Source organism: Balaenoptera musculus, chromosome 2, assembly GCF_009873245.2.
Source record: "Balaenoptera musculus isolate JJ_BM4_2016_0621 chromosome 2, mBalMus1.pri.v3, whole genome shotgun sequence".
NCBI lineage: Eukaryota > Metazoa > Chordata > Mammalia > Artiodactyla > Balaenopteridae > Balaenoptera > Balaenoptera musculus.
In genome coordinates, this window is record NC_045786.1 from 114727469 (window position 1) to 114752720 (window position 25252).

The 25252-nt window shown below is 35.6% G+C and overlaps 1 protein-coding gene across 2 annotated transcripts in view; it reads left to right on the plus strand.

Moving 5' to 3' along the window:
• The window catches only part of MIPOL1 (mirror-image polydactyly 1), a 254128-nt gene extending 230052 nt beyond the window's left edge, over positions 1-24076 (plus strand). Inside the window, exon 12 of one of the 2 annotated variants that reach the window (XM_036843183.1) lies at positions 21855-24076. In XM_036843183.1, the coding sequence (XP_036699078.1) occupies positions 21855-21921 (67 nt within the window). In that variant the 3' untranslated portion in view covers positions 21922-24076. The remainder of the gene's footprint in view (positions 1-21854) is intronic. The other variant, XM_036843185.1, reaches the window with a different exon arrangement.
• The last annotated feature ends 1176 nt before the right edge of the window (positions 24077-25252 follow it).

A 25252-nucleotide genomic window follows, 5' to 3' on the forward strand; every position in this document is an offset into this window, starting at 1 on the left:
TTTAAATGACCTCTTGTTCACTTTAGTAGTTAAGTACATGTGTTCATCTTTATCAAGAGAAATATTAAATAATATTGTTTTGATAGGCCAAACATTTTTAAAATGCTTTTTAACCACTATATATATATATATATGCAAATTACTAAAGCAATATACACTAATTTTAGAAAATTTTTAAAATATTGCTAAGCAACTTGACATTTAAAAAAAATGTTTTCATATAGTACATACAGTTTTATAACCTGATTCACTTGATATGTTATGAATAACTTTCTATATCATTATACATAATGTTTTACTAAATAAATGGCTTTAAATCTACTGTATGATATACCATAATTTATTTAATTCATTTATTGTTACTAGTTGTTTTAAAGTACTGCTGCAATGAACATTCTTGCATCTAAATATTTGCACATATCTGCAATTACTGCAGGGGACACAAATTCCTAGAAGTGGAATCGTTGAGTTAAAAAGTATTTAGAATTGTTAGAAAAGGTTTCTATTAATTAGGAATACAGTTAGGCCATTTGTAGAGATGCCATTGAAGAACAGCAGATTTAAATCTCTTCAGCCATATGGAAAGGAGAAATATGGTGCTGGGTTTTTTAATAGTAGATAGATAATACTTCATCTTGCCCTGTAATTATAAAACACATTATCATAAATACTTTCTATTATAATAATGACCTAAATTGTTAAAAAGTTATATCACTATATAAGGATATATAGTGATAGCTAGAATTTTAGATGTACTTCTTATGGTACAAGGACTGAGAATCTTTTTATTCAAAATGTCTATACTTTGTTAATATGGCTTCTTTGCAGCCTTCAAAGACACTGGCATGTAATAGAGCAGAATGATGTGAAGCTGAAAAAGGCAGAGTGTGATTCCCATCAAAGAGCCGTCCTACAGTAGTTCAGATTGAGAGAGAAAGTTTAGACAGGAGTTAATAGCTTGCTTTGACAATAGTAAGTTATCCTTTGTTCTCAGTAAGCATGTCAAAATAGTGGACCAGCACTTTTGACAGGTTCATATGAATGATTTAAGTCGTTGAGTGTATGTACATAGCATTAGAAGCACGCTGCCTGTGGAAACTTTTTGGCAAAAAGGTAACGATTATGAGTAAGATTAATTCTTGCAACTTGTTCCTTTACAGCTGGCAATACCTTTTCTCCTGGCCATTTCATTGTAGGCATTAATGCAAAAAGTTTCTTGTGTTTCTTATTAGTCTGACTACTATATGGAATTTAAAATATTTTATCTCTTGGAAAGATATGGGATTTTAGTGAGAAATATGGAACAGTAATGGGGAGGAATCAATGAATTTGGATTTTATTTTCATCTGTGTTACTGTTATTACAAGATACAGAGAAAGACACCTCACCAAAAAATTGTTTTACGTATGTAGCACTCAAATTGGTGGACTAAGTGAAAAGTATGCTATAGAGCTCTTGCTCACAAGACATTTAGATCATTGGTACTTAGTTGTTTCCAAATACTGCTGCAGTGAACATACTTGTAGCTAGATGTTTAGGGAGGGCACAGATTCCTAGAAGTGGGATTGTTAGAGTGTCTGCCATCTTGCATCTGTATGTAATGCTGGTAACATATTTATATATGTATTGCCCTTTTTAATTATTTAACAAAATGGTACTGAATAGCTTGTTAATTGTTCAGTGCAGGTAATACAGAGAAAAGGAAGGCCTCAAGGAAACTGACCTTGGCCCTGTAGAGTGGGTGGGATACAAATTAGCACAGAGGAAAGAAGAAAGGATAAGAGAGGAGAGAAAGAGCATAAATGAAGCAGAGGTACACGTGTGAGTATAATATATGAGAGGAGACTGTACAGAGGTCAGCCTGGCAGGAGCAGAGGTTCCTGTGGGATGACATCAGGTAGGCGAGGCTAGGCTGAATTACTGAGAGCCTTCAAAAGTATGCAGAGGCATTTAGATTTCATGTGATAGGAAATAAGAAGCCATTGTAGAGTTTTGAAAGTAGCAAAGGTTACATGATGGAAATAGCATTTTAGGAACATCAGTCCCACTTAGTATTGTGGAAGATTAATTGAAGCAGGTTGGTGTTAGAGATAAGAATACCAGCTAAGAAGAAATCAATAATATAGTCTAATAATATAGAGAACTGGTGTGCTGGTATAGGCTGGTAGCAGTGAGAATGGGAGGAAGGAATTCATAGCAGAAACACTATAGAGAAAAACAATATAATTTGGTGACTAAAGAGATGTGAAGGGTAAAGAAGTAGTCGGTATTTTAAGATTTTCTGCCTAAGAGATAGGAACAACACAGTGCCATTAATAGAATGTCTTTAGTTCAGTGCTAAGAACTAATTTCATTTTCTTTTTGTGTAACTCTAACTTATAAACTTATGAGAAAAAATATTAAGTTGAGTTTGAGAACAGTACTCTCAGATGGCAGATATAAAACTCATCAAAATTGGCTTCTGGAAACTGAAGAGCAAAAGAAGGGAAGGGCTTCTAAGGATTCTTCTCTGGGAATAATAGAAATACCCATGAGAATGTCTTTAGAATGATAGCAGTTTAGATTATATAACCCTTTTTTCCACATAATTAAACTCTTTCTGTGGAGTTCAGTGCTAAAAGTCAGAATGTCCAAAGTTATTCTGGATCATAAAGATTGTTCTTAAGAGCTGTATCTGAAGCCATTCAAAGATAGGCCAAATGTCAAGGCTGTGGTTTGAGGTGTCATTCTTCAAAAGGCAATATGTAACTCCTCTAGTGGGCAAGCAGCAGATCAGTTCCTGAGGCGAGAGCATTGGGAAGAATTGTGTGAATGAGGCTGGTGGGTGAATATTTAAAAGTCCAGATATATGCTGCTTTCTGCTGCATATATTTTTATAATTATTTTAATAATTATAAAATTATTAAATTTTTAAATTTTTAAAATTATAAAATTTTTATAATTATTTTGTTTAAAAAGACACATGATGATGACAGGCTACTAGCAAAGATTTATAGCAATTATTCATTAATACCACCTAGATTATTTACTCAAAAAAAGGAGTTCTACCAAATTTAGGTAGCAAAACACATACCAGAAGATGTAAACACTACCATATTACCCAAACCTAGTCTAAGGAAAAATAACAAATTATAATTTTCATGCATGATGCCTTATAGAATATGAGAAAAACCTTTAGGATTTTATCAATTTTATCAGAAGGCAGGTTTGAGGCCCAGCTCTTCACATCCAGATGGAAATAGCTATACCAATTAAGATAAGAGAATAGGTTTTATTGGCCTTACAAATTTCCCTCTAATACTCTGTAAATCATAATCATTATAAATATATGAGGCCTTATTTATTATTACTTGTGGCAAATTTAAGGTAGTTTCTAGACTATAAAAACCTATATGTATTGTTAACACTACAAATACTGTAAGTCTAAAGGAAATCATGTAAAAAATCCATCTCAGTGAATAAGTTACTCACTGTAAGTAAATTTGAACATAAGTACAATTCACATTTCAGATCTTTGTAGCTCAGTCCCTGTTGCAATTTACTACTGTCCTGTCAGCTCAAAAAAGTTAGTGTCCCTACGTCACTAACTTACCACCAGTGAATAATCTAGACACCGAGAATAAAGCCCATTTCATCCTTAATACTAACACTTAAAGAAAGATACATGTGATTTAATTTCAAGTCTTCTGTGGTGCTTGAAAAGTATTAACTGTGAAGTGAATTGATATTAAAGAATGGAAATTACATTTACAAGGACATATAAAAATAAGAAATCAGGAGGAAATGAAACAGTCGGAAATGCTCTCCTTGAAGGCATCCAGAATTCTGTATCAATAAATTACCCAAAAAATGTGTGTATGTTTGGAATAGATGCTCTTTTGAGATAGATGAAAATATAAACCTCTTTCATTCTTTTACATGTATAGTATAGATCTTTATAAATATTTTCCTTTAATATGTTCTGATGGCAATTCTAATTAAATAATGTATGTTTTATGACCAGTATGCATCATAAACTTTTCAGAGAAATCTGCCTTTTCATGGTTATATTACTTAGCTAAATTTTGATATTTTAGAATGATTAATTTCTCTTGTTCGTATTAAAAATTTGACTATATATAAAGTATCTAAGATCGATAACATACAATTTTAAACTGACAGAAAGAAGCAGTGACTGCCTAGCCATCTAATGATATCATGAATGAGATTAAACTTCAAACTTTTGTTTACTGTATCCTTATCTTGAAACCATGGATCAGTTTCTTCATAGGAAAAAGGAACTTTTAGGAGAATGTAATTGAACAGTTCTTGAAACAATATTTAAGAAGAAAATGACTTATTACCCTTAATTTTTAACAAAATACACTCTAAAAATAGTGAAACTGTGATATTTTAAATAGAAGAGTGATATAATCAATAGTCTTTCAGTCTAAAAGAAATAAAGGGCTTCTATGTGCCTTAAGATATAATTTATGCAAATTGTAATTCATAGGACTATCCTAGAAGCTGCAGAGCAGGGGCAAAACACAAAAACCAGAATAAGAAGAAGAGAACTTGGGACTTCCCTGGTGGTCCAGTGGCTAAGACTCCACACTCCCAATGCAGGGGGCCAGGGTTCGATCCCTAGTGAGGGAACTAGATCCCACATGCCACAACTAAAGATGCGCATGCCACAACAAGGATCCTGTGAGCTGCAACTAAGAACCCGTGCAGCCAAATAAATAAATATTTTTTTCAAAAAAAGGAAAAAGGAACTTTCCCAAATCTGTGTCCTTTTTAAAAAATACCACTAACATACCACTGTTTCAATTCTTAGAAATCAAGAGTTTTTAATGGAATAGTTAAAAATGGTTTACCTTATTTTCAATTTGTTTTTCCTACATTGCCATGTGCCTGCTTGTTTTTGACTCTGAGGCTTCTCCCATAGAAGATGCATAAGATGCATAGAAGGTGCATCCATGGCAATTTTATTCCTTTGTATGCTTCATTTTTTTCTCCTGATAAGATACAAAATCAAAAAGAAGGGCTGAAAATGCTGGTTTTCAGAATTAGTAATTTATTGTTATCACATTGACAAAATTCCTCCTGATACGAAAAGGATAACCTTAACTTAGTTCTCACTAAGAATGAAATTTCATTTAACATCTTTCCCACCAAGCCTCCAAACTCCCTGCATTTAAAGTGGGAGAAATCTATTCTTTTCAAATAACTGTTTTATCATTTAATGTGCTTCTGCAGAGACCCTTGACATGTGCATGTGTGTGTGTAATATTTGTTCACAAACAAATAAACAATATCCTATTGATTTTTGAGAGCCTATTCTGCTAGTTACAAGAATACAGTTATGAACAAAATATATATTGTCCCTGCCCTCATGGAGCTTCATGAGCTTGTTACTCGTGTTGAGTTTTCTTGGGAATCTTACATATGGCTTAAATATCCTCCGACAGACAAAGTTAAAGAGCCCAATAAAATTGTCACTTGATCTTAATTCATCCTATTATCTCAATCACTTTATGATGTTAAGTTAGGGACTTAGGCAAAATAACTCCATTATCTTCTGTAAGTACTTTCCTAATAGTATCACCCACTGCACTAGTACTGCCATAGACAATTGGAATCCAGCAGACTATCTGGACATCTAATTTACTAACAAAGTCTTAATTAAGCCCTGGATAAAATTATACCAAAGTTATTAAATTAAAATCCAAAACTTGAAGTAGAATTACTCTAGAGATCCTATAAAGAAGGAAATAAAGCTTTAATTCTTCTCCATGTTCTAATTTTTAAGCAGGGTGAAATAAAAGTAAAGAATGCCAAGTTTTACATGTTTTGGTTGTTCTATTTCTAACTTTTATGTTTACTAGTCATCTAAATTGACACTAATTGGTACTATGACTGATTGGTGAGACTAATTTTTCAAGGTTACTTAGAAGATAGCAAATGTTAGTCTATGTTTACAATATAGGTAACTTTTCATTGCCTTGTCTGCCTTAGATATTAGTGACATTGAATAAGGAATGTCATATATCTAATCTAAGCACAATTGAATATACATGTATTAAGTTTTTTCTATATTCTATTTAATCTCAAAGATAAATCCAAGTGTATTGCTTAATTTCAAGGTGGGAAGCAATTTCTTAGTGTTAATATAAATCTAAAAGTGAAGCTAAACAAAGTATAGTAAATTAAATGACCCAAAATTGTGATGTGTGAGGACAACTTATTCCCACTTTCTCATTATCTTCCTGTGATACACCCTCTTGTCCACAATATGTAAAACCTTAGGACTATTTGCAAAAGGTATAACCTGAGCTCACTATATCATAACTTGCTATAGCTGAAAATTCCTTTCATGGCACATCTTTACAGAGGATTTTGTATTTATAAAAAGACTTTATATAACATACACCTACAGTAGACACATTAAAAACGTTTTAGAACACAACTGTTTAAAAGGTGCCATTCACAAAATAAATACTCAAGAAATATTTCTGAATGAATGAATGATAGTACTTGGTATAATAGCATATCTGAAGAGCTAAATTAATCTATATGATTTCCTTGTATTTTTTATTCTAATAACAAAATATGTTTTATATAGCAAAAAGATTTTGGGGAAAGGATCGAATTAGGTTTGATTAAATTGAAAATTATGGTAGAAATCAACAAACTAATTAGTAAATGTTTAGTAACAATGCTTTAAAACTAAATATTGATTGCAAGTACCAAATTTTTTGTTTTTCTTTCTTTTTTCAAAATAAATGGAGATCCAGCAAAAAGCACCCAGTTGACAACAAATAGGGACAATCTTACATGTTGTTGGAGATGAGAGTCACATCCTAGGTGTTGTTTAAGAGATAATGCAAATTCCAAAATGTATCTTTTTTAACACTTATCAATTGATACCTGAAATTCCTCCATTAGAGATTCACAGATTTGTGTTAAAGCTTTGTTTTATAGTAAAATGTAGGTATACTTGGTAGCCTTTTTTTTTCAGTTACATAACATTTAGGATCAATATAGCCACAATTTTTTTGTGGCTGTTCCTGTCAAATGGTAGAATCTATTCCCCCACCCTTTGAATATGGGGTGGGCTGTGACTCCCTTTGACCAATAAAATAAACTAAGTGATGTTGACTTCTGAACAAGGCCTCAAGGGTATTGCCTGTGTTCCCCTCTTGCTAACTCATGCTCACCATGTAAATAAGTCTGGACTAGTCTACTTGGGAATGAGATCCATAAGAAGAGAGAGTCCTAGCCAGAAGTCAGCACCAACTGTCAGGCATATGAACACCCAGCTCCAGTTGCCTGTAGCTGCATGAGTGCTTCAAGGCAAGGCCAACAGAACTGCCCAGCTGCACCAAGCCCAAATTAACATGATTAAATAAAATAGCTGTTGCTTTAAGCCACCAAATTTTGGGTGGTTTATTACACAGCAATAAATAACTGATACAGAAATATTAATTGTATATGTCCAAAATAGGAGAGACTTGGCTTGGCTTGGTAGGCAAAGCAGGCCAGTGGGTAGATTCATTTGCACCAAAGCTCAGTGTAAGCCAGTAGTGAAACATGGCAGCATCAAAATAGAAGTAAAAGTCCAGATGAAGAGAGATATCAGTCCCACTTTCCTTTCTAATGATTAGACTGGATTATTATTAGATCAGGCTTAATATTTTTAAAAACACTAGACATGCTGGAGAACCTGCACAAAGAATAATCAATATGGTGAGCAGTCTATTAACTTTAATGTGAAAAACTTTGACAGCTCTGGAAGTATTAACCTTGAAAAAAATAACACAGTAAGGACATGACAATTCTCTTAACATTTTGACAACACCTCATACAGGGAATCAAATAAGGTAATGATTTAAAGAGTAGGTCTAGGCAGTAAGTAGAAGATCCAAGGAGGCCGATTTCCTATTAATATAAGAAAAATGTTGACCGCATTATTATTATTCAGTTCACCATTCTAACCACTTTCTACCAATTATTGTTTCCACTTTCTTCACCATGACTTTTCAACCCACTCTCCCATCTACTTCTACATTCAACTTTTCACTTACAAATTCTTTCTCCATTCTCTTTCAAATGTGAATAATCTTTCTTCCTTTTCTTCTCCATTTTATTCTGTCTTCTATTGATATTCCCTTATTTCTTACCCATACTTTTGTGCACATGTGTGTTCATATTTATGTGGTCGTGTCTTTACATATTTATAAATATGTGTATATATGTACATTTTTTGTGCATCTGTGTGTATCTTAGTCTGTATCTTTCAATTACTTAGTGTGCCTAAAACTGAAAAGGAACTTTTTATTTCATTGGTTACAAGTTATGCATGGAAGAGTGGGTACACTCTATCGATTATTTATCCTCATTCTTGCAGCTGTGTGCTTCCTTCTTCCCCATCTTTTCTTTCTCTTTTTTTTTAAAGATTTTTGCGTCGGGTCTTAGTTGCGGCATGCGGGATCTTCATTGAGGCATGCAGGATCTTTCATTGCGGCGTGTGGGCTCCTCTCTAGTTGTGGTGTGCAGGCTCCAGGGTGCGTGGGCTCTGTAGTTGTGGTGCACGGGTTCCAGAGTGCATGGGCTCTGTAGTTTGCGGCACGCTGACTCTAATTGAGGCGCACAGCTCAGTAGTTGTGGCATGCGGGCTTAGTTGCCCCGTGGCATGTGGGATCTTAGTTCCCTGACCAGGGATCGAACCCACGTCCCCTGCATTATAAGGCAGATTCTTTACCACTGGACCACAAGGGAAGTCCCCTTCCCCATCTTTTCTTCCTTCTCTATAATCCTCTGATCTCGGCTCTTTTCATTTTGCCTCTGGAACCTTCTTTCCATTGTTACTACCTTGCATCTTTCCACAACTTCTGCACTGAATATTTCACACATACATTCTACCTGAAATTTGAATTTACCAAGGGCATTTCTTTCCTAGCAGCCCACTGGACACTGGTCTTTCCCCCATACCCTATGTACTAGGAAGGAGAGTTCTCTGGTTCCCCTTTGCTACTTTCATACCTTCTGCACCCACGTAAAAATCCTCCCTTCTTTGAGGCTTATACCACCCAGCTTTATTATCACTCTCTCTCTCTCCTCTTCAGTGATATCTACTGATCTCCTGATCAGTGCCATTCCTTTAATGTGGGTTTCAGGCACCTGATTCAGTGTCTTCCTCTCTATCCCAACTTCTGTGTTCATGCTAAGAAACTTCAATGTCAATGGCCCATCAATCCCGCTAACATTTCCTTTTACATGTCCCAGATCATCTCCCTTTCTTGTCCCATTAAACCTTCACCATTCTCCTCCAGCCTTTTTCTTTACCCTGTGCTTTCAGCGGAGAACTCTGCCTCTTAACTCCTTGGGGAAAATTGAATCTAGCAATGGTGAGTTCTGTCAGTTAAATTCCTCCACACCTACAAAGTTATCTACAGCTGTATTCCTTCCACCTCTTTCCCTTTAATCTCCAAGGAAAAGTTGTCTAGTCATATTTTGAATGATATTGCTGCAAGTTCTGCTTATGATTCCATCCTCTGAGATCCTGCTTAAAAGGTATCGTCTTCCTCCCTTTTACTTTAGCGTCTTCCTGCAGTCTTCTCTTCCATAGTCCATAAACATATTCACATGCCATCCATTTCTTTAAAAACTTCCTCAGCCATATATTCCCCTGTAACTATAATCCTCTTTACTTTCTAGCCAAGCTTTTATACTTTCTAACCAAGCTGATACTTAGTCTTCACTTTTTCACATTCCATTCAGGCTTCATCCCACTTCTATTGTGCCATTAAAGCTGCACGGAAAAGGTTGTCATTTCCTAATTGCCAAATCTTATGGTCATTTTTCACCTTGATCTTGTTTAAGTATTTAACCCTGTTGATCACTCCTTTCTTGAAATTCTCTACTCTGAATTCTGTGACAGCACCTACTCTTGATTTACCTTTTGCTTCCCTGACTGTTTTCTCAGATTCTTTTGTCAGTCTCTTTACTTTAAGTATTTGTTTTCATTTTGGTTCTATCCTCTTCTCACCTCCCTTCTCCTTTCCTATGTCTCTCTCTAGGCATTTCCATCTACTCCCATGCCTTCAGTTACAACCTAGAGCAAGACCTAGTCATGACCAACCTCTCCAGCCTTATTTCCCGTCATCCTCCACCCCCTACTTCATGATCCTGAGAAACCATACAACTGGTAGGACTTGACACACATCATGCTTTTCATACCTCAGTGCCTGTACATATATTATTTCCTTTATCTGAAATGCCCATCCTGCCCCGTCTCTGTTCCCACCCTTCTTGAGGTGACTGTTTCCTTCTTATCCTTCAAAACTTAACTCAGGCATCATCAGAAAGCCTTTACAGGCCCTTCTTCTTTTTCCCTGCCCAAGCTAGGTTCTGTATAGTACCCATGCTTATCCTTTTAGTACAGCATTTACCAGTAACTTATTGCAGTTACCATATAAAGATCTGCTTCCCCACCTTACTGCTCCTTATCAAGAATCATGTTCTAGTCTTTGAATAATCAATGCCTAGAACAGTACCTCATTTATAAGAATTACTTAACAAATGCTTATTGATTGAACTTAAATCTATATCATAAACTTTTTTAAGTATGCAGTTTTGTGACCTTAAGTACATTCACATTTTTGTGCTCACTAGAAGCTATCTGGATTCCATACCTATAGGCCAACTTGCCTCCATCCCATCCCTACATTCTTGCCAGTGTGATCTTTCTAAAAGGTAAATGATGTTACTAGATGAGTTAAAACCCTTTTATTGCTTCCCACTGTCTACATTAGTGGTTTCATCACAAAGTTTTCACAGGTCCAAGCTGCAGTGAGAGAAAAAATATCAATGGACCAAGGTTTTCTAAATTTTTTCAACTTAACGGTTGGGTAGTTAATGAATGGCAACATTAATCAAAATAAGAAATACTGAAATATGCATGGAAGGTAAAATAAGCTTTGTTTTAGATATGCTCATTATCATATGCCTGTGGAATAAGCAAAAGGAGATATCTTGAAGGCAGTTGGATATTTGAGTCTGAAACTCAGAGGAGAGTTTTGGGTTAATGGTCTGTATTTGGGAGCCATAAGCATTTAAGTGGAATCAAGGGAACAAATAACAACTTTTGAGGAAAGTATGAAAAGTGTTATGAAAAGGTGATAAAACAACATCTAAGAGACCAGCAGAGGAAGAACAGCCATAATAGTAAAAGAAGAAACTACATTTAAATGTTTTTTGCGCCCTGCTGCCATGATTAAAAGAGGGCAAGATCTTTGATACTAATGACCAACCCAAAGGGCAGCGTTTCTAGTGGCTTTTCTGTCTCCTCTATTGGAAGGATGATTTTTATCCATGTCTCTTGGATTTCCCTGGTTCTTTCTCCTAGAAAAATGAAATTCAGAAGCCAAATATGTTTGATCAGGCAATCTCATTGTCTAAATAGTAGAAATGGAATGTTTTTTTCTAGGGAGGAAATTGTCCAGCCAACAAGAATTCTCCTCTCACATTGACAGATACAAAAATTGCTCTCAAAAATGGAATCTATAGTGAGATTTTTCAATTGAGGATAAGGAATTTGTCCTGTTTTCACTTCTTTCTCTCACTTTGGAAAAAATATTATCTAGTCCGTAAGAGTAGTCCAACCCCATAAAAAAATCAGAAATAAACCTTAAAAGTCACAGTACTTTTGGAAGCAGTGTAGCACATCAGAGAGATCAGGGATGTGGTAATTACACCTTGCAATGTATTCCAACTCCAAAACTCAATAGCGGTATGGCTGTGACCGAATTACCTTCTATATGCTTTGGTTTGTCATCTGATGATAACATCTACTCCATGGAGTTGTAATGAAAATTAAATATGTGCATAAATTACTTCTTATAGTTCCTGGCACATAGTCAGTATTCATTACGTATTACTTGCCTTTTAAAATGTATCACAATATTCATTAAGATTGAAAAATGAAAGTAAACCAATTCAGAAAATTGGTAAATAACTTATGGTTCATCTACTTGATGGAAAACTATGTATTTCATTGTAGTACATACATCTTACATAGACACAAAGAAAATATAAAAGTGATGTTAACTGAAAAAACTAGGATTTCTCTCTAAAATGTAGCTGCAAATGTATTTTTTTTTTTTAATTTATTTATTTATGGCTGTGTTGGGTCTTCATTTCTGTGCGAGGGCTCTCTCTAGTTGTGGCAAGCGGGGGCCACTCTTCATCGCGGTGCGCTGGCCTCTCACTGTCGCGGCCTCTCTTGTTGCGGAGCACAGGCTCCAGACGCGCAGGCTCAGTAATTGTGGCTCACGGGCCCAGTTGCTCCGCGGCATGTGGGATCTTCCCAGACCAGGGCTCAAACCTGTGTCCCCTGCATTGGCAGGCAGATTCTCAACCACTGCGCCACCAGGGAAGCCCTGCAAATGTATTTTTAAGTTTACAAAAAGATTTGTTATAGAAGATAATAGATTGTAACTATTATTTCCTACTTACGTACAGTGTCATCAATTTACTTTCTTATAATGTGTTACTAAACTAGCAGATGAAATACACCAGTAAATACTTACCCAATTTGGGTTGGCTTCGTGAACACAGCCTGAAGGGGGCTACTATGCCACAGCTAGCCGGGAGAGAGTCCGGGAAAAAGTCTGGAACTACCTAAGAGGCAAGAGACCATTGTTTCGGGGCGCGCGAGGAGAGTGGATTCAGAGCACTGCCTAAACAAGCTTGAGAGACAGGCAGGAGCCGCAGCTATCAGTGCGGACCCCAGAGACAGGCATGAGACGCTAAGGCAGCTGCTGCAGCCACCAAGAAGCCTGTGTGCAAGCACAGGTCACTATCCACACCTCCCCTCCCAGGATACTGTGCGGCCCGCCACTGCCAGGGTCCCGTGATCCAGGGACAACTTCCCTGGGAGAACGCATGGCGCACCTCAGGCTGCTGCAACGTCACGCTGGCCTCTGCCACCGCAGGCTCGCCCCGCATTCTGTACCCCTCCCTCCCCCCGGCCTGAGTGAGCCAGAGCCCCCGAAGCAGCTGCTTCTTTAACCCCATCCTGTCTGAGGGACGAACAGACACCTTCAGGCGACCTACACGTAGAGGCGGGGCCAAATCCAAAGCTGAACCCCAGGAGCTGTGCAAACACAGAAGAGAAAGGGAAATCTCTCCCAGCAGCCTCAGGAGCAGCGAATTAAATCTCCACAATCAACTTGATGTACCCTGCATCTCTGGAATACCTGAAAGGACAACGAATCATCCCAAAATTGACGCAGTGGACTTTGTGTGATTTTGTCTGTATAGTTTTGCTTTTACCATTTATCCTAGGGTTCTGTCTGTACGTTTTTGGTTTTTTTGTGGGTTTTTTTTTGTATAGTTTTTTAGCAGTTGTTATCATTGGTGGATTTGTTTTTTGATTTAGTTGTTCTCTTCTTTCTTTTTTATTTATTGCTTTTCATTTTTTTAAAATTTTTAATAATTTTTTATTTTTTATTTTAATAACTGTTTTACTTTATTGTTTTCTTTCCTTCTTTCTTTTTTTCTCCATTTTCTTCTAAGCTGTGTGGCTGACAGGGTCTTGTTGCTCCAGCCAGGTGTCAGGCCTGTCCCTCTGATATAGGAGAGCCAAGGTGAGGACAATGGTCCACCAGAGACCTCTCAGCTCCACATAATATCAAACGAAAAAAGCTCTCCCAGAGATCTCCATCTCAACGCTAAGACCCAGCTCCACTCAACTACCAGCAAGCTACAGTGCTGGACACCCTAGGCCAAACAACTAGCAAGACAGGAACACAACCCCACCCATTAGCAGAGAGGCTGCCTAATATCATAATAAGCTCACAGACACCCCAAAACACACCACCAGACATGGTCCTGCCCACCAGAAACAAAAGATCCAGCCTGATCCACCAGAACACAGGCACCAGTCCCCTCCACCAGGAAGCCTACACAACCCACTGAACCAACCTTAGCCACTGGGGGCAGACACCAAAAACAAAGGGGACTACGAACCTGCAGCCTGTGAAAAGGAGACCCCAAACAACAGTAAGTTAAGCAAAATGAGAAGACAGAGAAACACACAGCAGATGAAGGAGCAAGGTAAAAACCCACCAGACCAAACAAATGAGGAAATAGGCAATCTACCTGAAAAAGAATTCAGAGTAATGATAGTAAAGATGATCCAAAATCTTGGAAACAGAATGGAGAAAATACAAGAAACGTTTAACAAGGACCTAGAAGAACTAAAGAGCAAACAAACAATGATGAACAACACAATAAATGAAATGAAAGATTCTCTAGAAGGAATCAATAGCAGAATAGCTGAGGCAGAGGAACAGATAAGTGACCTGGAAAATAAAATACTGGGTATAACTACCGCAGAGCAGAATAAAGAAAAAAAGAATGAAAAGAATTGAGGACAGTCTGAGAGACCTCTGAGACAACATTAAATGTGCCAACATTCGAATTATAGGGGTCCCAGAAGAAGAAGAGAAAAAGAAAGGGACTGAGAAAATATTTGAAAAGATTGTAGTTGAAAACTTCCCTAATATGGGAAAGGAAATAGTTAATCAAGTCCAGGAAGTGCAGACAGTCCCATACAGGATAAATCCAAGCAAAAACATGCCAAGACACATATTAACCAAGCTATCAAGAATTATATGCAAAGAAAAGATATTCAAAGCAACAAGGGAAAATCAACAAATAATATACAAGAGAATCCCCATAAGGTTAACAGTTGATCTTTCAGAAGAAACTCTGCAAGCCAGAAGGGAGTGGCAGGACATATTTAAAGTGATGAAAGGGGAAAACCTACAACCAAGATTGCTCTACCCAGCAAGGATCTCGTTCAGATTCGACAGAGAAATCAAAACCTTTACAGACAAGCAAAAGCTAAGAGAATTCAGCACCACCAAGCCAGTTTTACAACAAATACTAAAGGAACTTCTCTAGGCAGGAAACACCAGAGAAGGAAAAGACCTACAATAACAAACCCAAAACAATTAAGAAAATAGTAATAGGAACATACATATCGATAACTACCTTAAATGTAAATGGATTAAATGCTCCAACCAAAAGACATAGACTGGCTGAATGGATACAAAAACAAGACCCGTATATATGCTGTCTACAAGAGACCCACTTCAGACCTAGGGACACATACAGACTGAAAGTGAGGGGATGGAAAACGATATTCCATGCAAATGGAAATCAAAAGAAAGCTGGAGTAGCAATTCTCATATCAGACAAAATAGACTTTAAAATAAAGACTATTACAAGAGACAAAGAAGGACACTACATATTGATCAAGGGATCAATCCAAGAAGAAGATATAACAATTGTAAATATTTATGCACCCAACATAGGAGCACCTCAATACATAAGGCAAATGGTAACAACCACAAAAGAAAAATCGACAGTAGCACAATCATAGTAGGGGACTTTAACACCCCACTTTCACCAATGGACAGATCATCCAAAATGAAAATAAACAAGGAAACACAAACTTTAAATGATACATTAAACAAGATGGACTTAATTGATATTTATTGGACATTCCATCCAAAAACAACAGAATACACTCTCTTCTCAAGTGCTCATGAAACATTCTCCAGGATAGATCATATCTTGGGTCAGAAATAAAGCCTTGGTAAATTTAAGAAAATTGAAATCATATCAAATATCTTTTCCGACCACAACGCTATGAGACTAGATATCAATTACAGGAAAAAATCTGTAGAAAATACAAACACATGGAGGCTAAACAATACACTACTAAATAACCAAGAGATCACTGAAGAAATCCAAGAGATAATCAAAAAATACCTAGAAACAATGACAATGAAAACACGACGACCCAAAACCTATGAGATGCAGCAAAAGCAGTTCTAAGAGGGAAGTTTATAGCAATACAATCCTACCTCAAGAAACAAGAAACATCTCAAATAAACAACCTAACCTTACACCTAAAGCAATTAGAGAAAGAAGAACAAAAAAACCCCAAAGTTAGCAGAAGGAAAGAAATCATAAAGATCAGATCAGAAATAAATGAAAAAGAAATTAAGGAAACAATAGCAAAGATCAATAAAACTAAAAGCTGGTTCTTTGAGAAGATAAACAAAATTGATAAACCATTAGCCAGACTCAACAAGAACAAAAAGGGAGAAGGCTCAAATCAATAGAATTAGAAATGAAAAAGGAGAAGTAACAACTGATACTGCAGAAATACAAAGGATCATGAGAGATTACTGCAAGCAACTCTATGCCAATAAAATGAACAACCTGGAAGAAATGAACAAATTCTTAGAAAAACACAACCTTCCGAGGCTGAACCAGGAAGAAATAGAAAATTTAGACAGACCAATCACAAGAACTGAAATTGAGACTGTGATTAAAAATCTTCCAACAAACAAAAGCCCAGGACCAGATGGCTTCACAGGCGAATTCTATCAAACATTTAGAGAAGAGCTAACACCTATCCTTCTCAAACTCTTCCAAAATATAGCAGAGGGTGGAACACTCCCAAATTCATTCTACGAAGCCACCATCACCCTGATTCCAAAACCAGACAAAGATGTCACAAAGAAAGAAAACTTCAGGCCAATATCAATGGTGAACATAGATGCAAAAATCCTCAACAAAATACTAGCAAACAGAATCCAGCAGCACATTAAAAGGATCATACACCATGAGCAAGTGGGGTTTATCCCAGGAATGCAAGGAGTCTTCAGTATACGCAAATCAATCAATGTGATACACCATATTAACCAACTGAAGGATAAAAACCATATGATAATCTCAATAGATACAGGAAAAGCTTTTGACAATATTCAACACCCATTTATGATAAAAATCCACCAGAAAGTGGGCATAGAGGGAACTTACCTCAACATAAAAAAGGTCATATATGACAAACCCACAGCCAACATCGTTCTCAATGGTGAAAAATCGAAACCATTTCCTCTAACATCAGGAACAAGACAAGGTTGTCCACTCTCACCACTATTATTCAACATAGTTTTGGAAGTTTTAACCACAGCAATCAGAGAAGAAAAAGAAAAAAAAGAATCCAAATCGGAAAAGAAGCAGTAAAACTGTCACTGTTTGCAGATGACATGATACTCTTCATGGAGAATCCTAAAGATGCTACCAGAAAACTACTAGAGCTAATCAATGAATTTGGTAAAGTAGCAGGATACAAAATTAATGCACAGAAATCTCTTGCATTCCCATACACCAATGATGAAAAATCTGAAAGAGAAATTAAGGAAACCCTCCCATCTACCATTGCAACAAAAAGAATAAAATACCTAGGAATAAACCTCCGTAAGGAGACAGAAGACCTATATGCAGAAAACTATAAGACACTGATGAAAAAAATGAAAGATGATACAAACAGATGGAGAGATATACCATGTTCTTGGATTGGAAGAATCAACATTGTAAAAATGACTCTACCACCCAGAGCAATCTACAGATTCAATGCAATCCCTATCAAACTACCAGTGGCATTTTTCACAGAACTAGAACAAAAAAATTTCACAATTTGTATGGAAACACAAAAGACCCCGAATAGCCAAAGCAATCTTGAGAAAGAAAAATGGAGCTGGAGCAATCAGGCTCCCAGACTTCAGACTATACTACAAAGCTACAGTAATCAAGACAGTATGGCACTGGCACAAAAACAGAAATGTAGATCGATGGAACAGGATAGAAAGCCCAGAGAGAAACCCATGCACATATGGTCACCTTATCTTTGATAAAAGAGTGAAGAATATACAGTGGAGAAAAGACAGCCTCTTCAATAAGTGGTGCTGGGAAAACTGGACAGCTACATGTAAAAGAATGAAATTAGAACACTCCCTAACACCATACACAGAAATAAACTCAAAATGGATTAAAGACCTAAATGGAAGGCCAGACACTATAAAACTCTTAAAGGAAAACATAGGCAGAACACTCTATGACATAAATCACAGTAAGATCCTTTTTGACCCACCTCCTAGAGAAATGGAAATAAAAACAAAAATAAACAAATGGGACCTAATGAAGCTTAAAAGCTTTTGCACAGCAAAGGAAAACATAAGCAAGATGAAAAGACAACCCTCAGAATGGGAGAAAATATTTGCAAATGAAGCAACTGACAAAGGATTAATCTCCAAGATTTACAAGCAGCTCATGCAGCTCAATATCAAAAAAACAAACAACCCAATCCAAAAATGGGCAGAAGACCTAAATAGACATTTCTCCAAAGAAGATATACAGATTGCCAACAAACACATGAAAGTGTGCTCAACATCACTAATCATTTAGGAAATGCAAATCAAAACTACAATGAGGTATCACCTCACATGAGTCAGAATGGCCATCATCAAAAAATCTACAAACAATAAATGCTGGAGAGGATGTGGAGAAAAGGGAACCCTCTTGTACTGTTGGTGGGAATGTAAATTGATACAGCCACTACAGAGAACAGTGTGGAGGTTCCTTAAAAAACTAAAAATAGAACTACCATATGACCCAGCAATCCCACTACTGGGCATATACCCTGAGAAAACCATAATTCAAAAAGAGTCATGTACCACAGTGTTCATTGCAGCTCTATTTACAGTAGCCAAGACATGGAAGCAACCTAAGTGTCCATCGACAGAGGAATGGATAAAGAAGATGTGGCCAGTATATACAATGGAATATTGCTCAGCTATAAAAAGAAATGAAATTGAGTTATTTGTAGTGAGGTGGATGGACCTAGAGTCTTTCATACAGAGTGAAGTAAGTTAGAAAGAGAAAAACAAATACCATATGCTAACACATATATATGGAATCTAAAGGAAAAAAATGGTTCTGAAGAACCTAGGGGCAGGACAGGAATAAAGACTCAGACGTAGAGAATGGACTTGAGGACATGGGGAGGGGGAAGGGTAAGCTGGGACGAAGTGAGAGAGTGGCATGGACATATATACACTACCAAACGTAAAATAGATAGCAAGTGGGTAACAGCCACATAGCACAGGGAGATCAGCTCGGTGCTTTGTGACCACCTAGAGGGATGGGATAGAGAGGGTGGGAGGGAGACGTAACAGGGAGTGGATATGGAGATATATGTTTATGTATAACTCATTCACTTTGTTCTAAAGCAGAAAGTAACACACCATTTTAAAGCAATTATACTGTAATAAAGGTGTTAAATAAAAAAATACCCAATTTGACTTAAGTAGTAACTTGAGGAAACAGTTTAATGAAGCTATTAAGACAAATAATACATTCACCTATAATCTGAAATCTGTAGCTTTCTAGTAGCCAAAACTCTAGTGGAAGTAGCTTTGCAATAGGAACAAGGAAACCAGGCCATATTTGTTAACTGTCTTATCTTGTGACGTTGTATGAGGGTTTCCTTGTCTGTGCTTCAGTTTCGTCATTTAAAATAGAGAAATTCTAATCTTAGATCTAACCCTTTTCCTATTCATGAAGTTTGTGGGAAGCTATTGCTGAGTAACATGTAAAGCCATTGGGGCCTATTTTATTAAACTACGTAATTTTTTAAAGGATGTTATTGATTTGGACAGTAAAGAATAGCCTGCAGGCAAATCCTGCAAGGTGGTTCGACAGACAGACACACCTACCTTCCTGTCAGCACAGTCCATGTTTGGCAGGTGTAGTCCATTCCTTACAGGAAAGAATAGGTGCTTCATTGTGTTTCCAAAGTCAGTAAGCTTTTACAAAACTAAGCAATTGACATTTTTCTCATTTCTGAGATCAAATTTTCATAACTCATTCAACCTGAATAAACTGAGAATGTGGTTGATCTAGTAATTGTTGAAATATAGTAAATACATTGCAAAATGTGATATTTAAGTATTTCCTCCTAACCTCTTACCTTAGCAAGATGTATTAAGAGTTCTAAATGGAGAGATATCCTACTGTATGAAAAAGAAACTAAAGTAAAATGAGTCCATCTGTAAAGGAGAAGGCAAAAGAAGCACAAAACACGTTCATCTCAGTAATTTGGCATTCCGTTGAATCAGAATTCATAGTGATAATAACTGTGCAGAGTAGAGCTTACTTTTACATTATGAGGAAGTTTTTTTAATAGTAGTGCAAATGATATTTTGGGGAGGGATATATTTAACCAACTTGAAAGTAATATTTTCTAACTTTTTACAGCACATCCTGAGAAATTCTATTAGTGGCATATCAAGGTTTCTACTGGGAGTCATTTGTTAACAGTTAATTCAAGTTATTATCATATTTTACAGTACAGTTAGAATTTCATAGTGACATTTTTCTTCCCCCTCCTCCACAATTCAACTTAGTGAAACTTTGTCCTAAAGGATTTATGTAATCCTATGAATCATAGTATTCAGAGCGTATAAAATAGCACTAGTTTTTATCACTAGGGAAAGTCCAACTAATACAGACTTATCTGTGAATACAGTGAATTGTCCAGTAAATCTTCTAGTTCAAGTATTTGCATCACTAGCTTAAAGCTGGTTTAATGGTTGTATGTTACTTGTGTAAAATTTACATTTGAGAAATTTGTAGTAATAAATTTAAGCAAGATTTGCCTTTTTACTCTAAGATCATTACTACATTTCTCAAAGCAAAGATATTTTTATGCACTGAATTATTTGTTTCATATTCCTGTTTTCTATTAACGGAAGTCTTGATATATGCAGAATCATCCAATAAACTTCAGCTGTTTTCAGTGTTGCATGCATCCAATTAGTCCATCTAAAACAGTGTGTATGACGCTAAGAATACCCTCATTCCTTTAGTGTCTAGCTCTGTGCTGTGTTTATTTGCAAAGGACCCTCATGCATGGGTCCATATAAATGAGGCAAGCTGGAGCAGACTAGACTGTGTCACTCACCAGTCTTTGAGGAGGGAGCTTTGTGTATATGAAAACTGCTGGGTGTGATTTTCACTTATAAAGAAGATTTCTGTGTGTGTGACACCAAGCAGGATTTTTGGTTGAGGTTTTATGCTTACGGTAAAGAAAATAATAAGGAAAAAAAAATTAATGATCTGATTCCATCATCTTTTGTCAAGCAAAACTCTCACTCATTCAATGAATGGGATTTCCCTCCCATAGAGTAGTCTAAGAACCTACCGAATGACTTCTGAATTTTTGACTCTATTTTCAGTATAATTGGTGAGTTTTTAATCAACTGAAAAATCACTTATCTTTGACTCAGAAGCATATGTAGTCATTGCTAGCCTATTTATATTACTCAGGAATAGAAACTTTTAAAATGTAGTACAGAAAGTCTGGTTTTGTTAGCATCAAATCATTTTTATACATTTAAGTTATATTCATACCATTGAGATACTAAGTTTTTCCAACCTAGCCACCTAATACCTGGCTTTAAACAGAAGAAATTTAATGCATAACAGTTGTACAGTATACCAATATGTTACTTAGTTAGCTAGGTAACAGATCTAAGGCTGATAGTATTTATGTATTGAAATATGTACTCTTGGTGAAAATCAGTTTGAAACTGCTCTACGTTTAATATGCCATCTTGTCATTGCATAGTAATGACTTCATTCATAACCGTAATGCAAGTAGGTAAATGTATTAAAATGAGTATCTTAGATTTTTCATGTAGCATCTAATGCTGACATAATCTGAAGATCTGGGTTAAAGTTTGTGTTTTTGCTGTTTTTTTAACCTCAAATACTTGGCACTCTGCACCCGTGTCTCTCACTTACAGTAATGCTTTGTTTCTTAACATGACTACCAAGAGTGCTTGGTCACAGGCAAATACTGTTCTTTTTCAGCCAAAACATTCCTGACAATAATTGCACTTTTTATAATCATTTTTTCCCTCCTGCCCCCCCTGCCCCCAACTTAGGTTGGAAAGGCTGGTGGACGTCCTGAGGAAGAAGGTTGGAACAGGGACCATGAGGACAGTGATCTGACTGAGAAAAAAACGACAGTCTGGGGAAGCAATCACATCTGGTGACCAGGCTGCTTCATTCAACACTGTGTAAACACTAAAGCCTTAACTTAGCAAACAGTTGTTAGAAGTGGGACACTCCAACCACATTCCAAGCTGAGATAAAATCAAATCACAAATGTTTAACCACTTTGCTGCTGACTTGAGTTATTTATCCAAATGTATTAACTACAGACTTTTACCAATGGGTAGCTATAAAGTTGCAGCTTATTTTGTAACTATTTTATATCTCACTGTATTTAATATAAAGATTTTTGCTGAAAGACCATTATAGAAACATAGTAAAGTTGGTCAGGATCATATCTTCACATATGGTCCTTTCTGAATCAAAATACAGCAAAGTAAATATTGCCTAAACCTTAATCCACTGTGTTAGGTCAAAACTTCAAATACATACATTTTTCAATGTAGAGTTTATTTCTTAACCAATGAGAGAAGCACATACATAAGAGTATATAGTCCTCCTTCAATGCATGCATGTAATCTTTGTTAGTTTTAAAGAATATTAAGTATAGATACCAAGAATCAAATGTGTAATTTGCCTTAATAAGAGTTTGGTATATTAAAATTACATTAATCAAAGGCATGATTTTTCTTTCACTACAAATAATGCACACTTTTCAATAAAAAGAGGGTATTGTTAATGTGTACTTAGAAATTCATGGTGTCAATATTTTTTTAATGTTGGGTCTGAATAATGATCTAAACTCTATTTAAGCTGTAGAAATTGCCAAGTCTGTCTAATAGGCTGGGATACTTTTGGCTTGAAAATTAGCATGTGCCAGCATGATGCTAAAAGGCAAGAGCCCATCAAACATATTAAGTATTCTTTTTTATTATCTTTATTTAGATTATCATTTGAATTTTTGTAATGGAGGAGGGGAATCTAATATATAATATAGAATAAAATTATAATTAAAAATATAAAGACTTGGGGAAAAAAGTAAACCTGCGATTTGGTTCAGGATACCTACTTTTTTTTAATTTAAGGGATAATTTAAAATAATTACATCATGGCAGTCACTTCTAATCATATGAAATTTTGAATAAAACTAAGATTCATGTATTTGGCTATAGGAAAAAAAATTTATTTTTAGATTGAATAGATGAGAAGCTGATAGAAAATAAATATGAACGCAGCAGGATGAAATTGACAAGTAGAGATGGAATTAGTGAAAATTTTGTAGGCAAGTGAAAAATTTTCTAAGTCCATACAATTTTTTAATTTATCTTTGAGATTGAACTAAATCTACCATTGCCTGTTTTCAGGACAAGTACAGAATAATTTATTAACACCATTGGAGATTATGCCTTTGAACTTTTTTTACTCTATGATAAAGGTGCTTTACCATAGGGTAACAAAAGAATCATGATGCAAACAAGCTCTATTTCTTTCTTATTAAATCCATTGAATTAACTGATAGACTCATCCCACTGAGTTCAAATTTAGAATTTACTCATGTTGCCTACTTAAAAATTTTTTTTTAACTATGAGAATTAGAAAATAAGGAACGATAGGGGTTAAAAATAAACTAACTGGATTTACTCTACAGTCCTAAAGAGAATTATAGCCTCTCACAAACCAGTGACTATATAACTATACAAATTTGGAATAATTTGGTCATGCATGTAGTCTTCTCTCTGAGCTCTAACTGAAACATGTAACAGCTCCCTATGTGAAGGAAGAGCACCTTTCAAGTCATGCGGGTAAGTAAAGAGAAACAGTTCTTGTCACAAAATAGTCCATTCCTGAATCCTCTTCAAATAAATCACAAGTAAACTTGAATTTTCAGTTTATTCCTGAAGAACAGACAAACCTGTATTGAGTTATTTCGCTTGAGGTTTTATAAAACACAAAGTGTAGAATAAAGACATTTTACAATTTCCAAACATCTCTTTTTATAACTATACAATCAGATTAGCACAACTAGTTCCTATAATCAATATCCAGAACTGTTATAGAATTTGATATTATAACGTTAAATTTACAAAACAATTCTAACATCTACTATTGCTCAGTGTAGGTAAACTCCCCCAATTACCACATCCCCTTGAAAATGAGTTGTCTACAAAATTACAAATGCTTCAAGTAGTCTTTTTTTGGGGGGGCGGGGAGGGTTGTATGAAGGAATAAGCTTACCCACTGAAGATCAGTTCTTTACATATTCAATTATAATGCAACATCTGAAGTATTCCACCACTGCCCAGAGAGGTTGCTTTGAGTTTACTTTAAACATCAAGTCTAATTCCTATAGTAACATGAGAATTTACTTTCCCTTGTAAAAAATAAGTAGTTCAGAGGAAAAGCAGAAAAGATCATATAAACGTGTAGCACTTGATGATTTACAAAGTCCTTTCCCATCTGTATTTTTATTTGATCCTATCAACAATCATATAATAATAACAATATATTATATATATCAACCACGTAATAATGATAATGATGATAGTAATTTTAGTAGTAGTAGTAGTACATTTTGCAAGCAAGGAAACACTCTCAGCGGGGCTAGGAATTTGCCAAGGACTGGCTAGGACTTAAAGCTGAGGTCTTAAGACTAAACTCCATGCAACCGTAGGTCTCCAGACCTTTCATAAAAAAAAAAATTAAAAATCAAAGATTTTAACTCCTGCAATTTATTTTATTATTGTACCATTTCTTTTATACATATATGTGTGAATTTTCTACACATTTCTTTCAATGAAGTACTATAATATGAGCTGCATATGCAAATAGCATCACATTATTACTACCTCCCTATAGTGTTATAGTGGCAGCCTTAGCCTTAGCCTTCACTAATTAGGATATTGTGACAATTCATTGTTGATAAAAAATAGCCTGAGTTGCTTATAAGCAAAGCCTAAGCAGTTATAGCGAAGTTATTAGTTAATTATTAATATGTGAGAAAGTTTCATTCTATGTTTATAAATAAGCCATTATGTTAAAATTATTTAAAATATTTTTCTTTTTTCAGTGAGAAAGTTGATCCTTTGTATATTTCCGTATTCAAATAAACTGATGAATCTTCTTATCAGGTCACTTACCAATAGAATTAGTTTATTGCACAAAAAGAGTTAGAATGTTAAAAATTTATAGTTTTAATATTGAATAAAGTTGCATAAAAAACCATTTTGTAGATAGTGTATTTTTAAAGATAATTATTGAAGTGTCTGTCTTTAAATACTCATGACTAGTGAGGCATTATAATGATAAAATAGCCATGGCCTATACATTTGTCTTCTGGCATAAGGTTTGTATAGAACCCCAATTTTTCACAAGACATTATTGTGTTGTT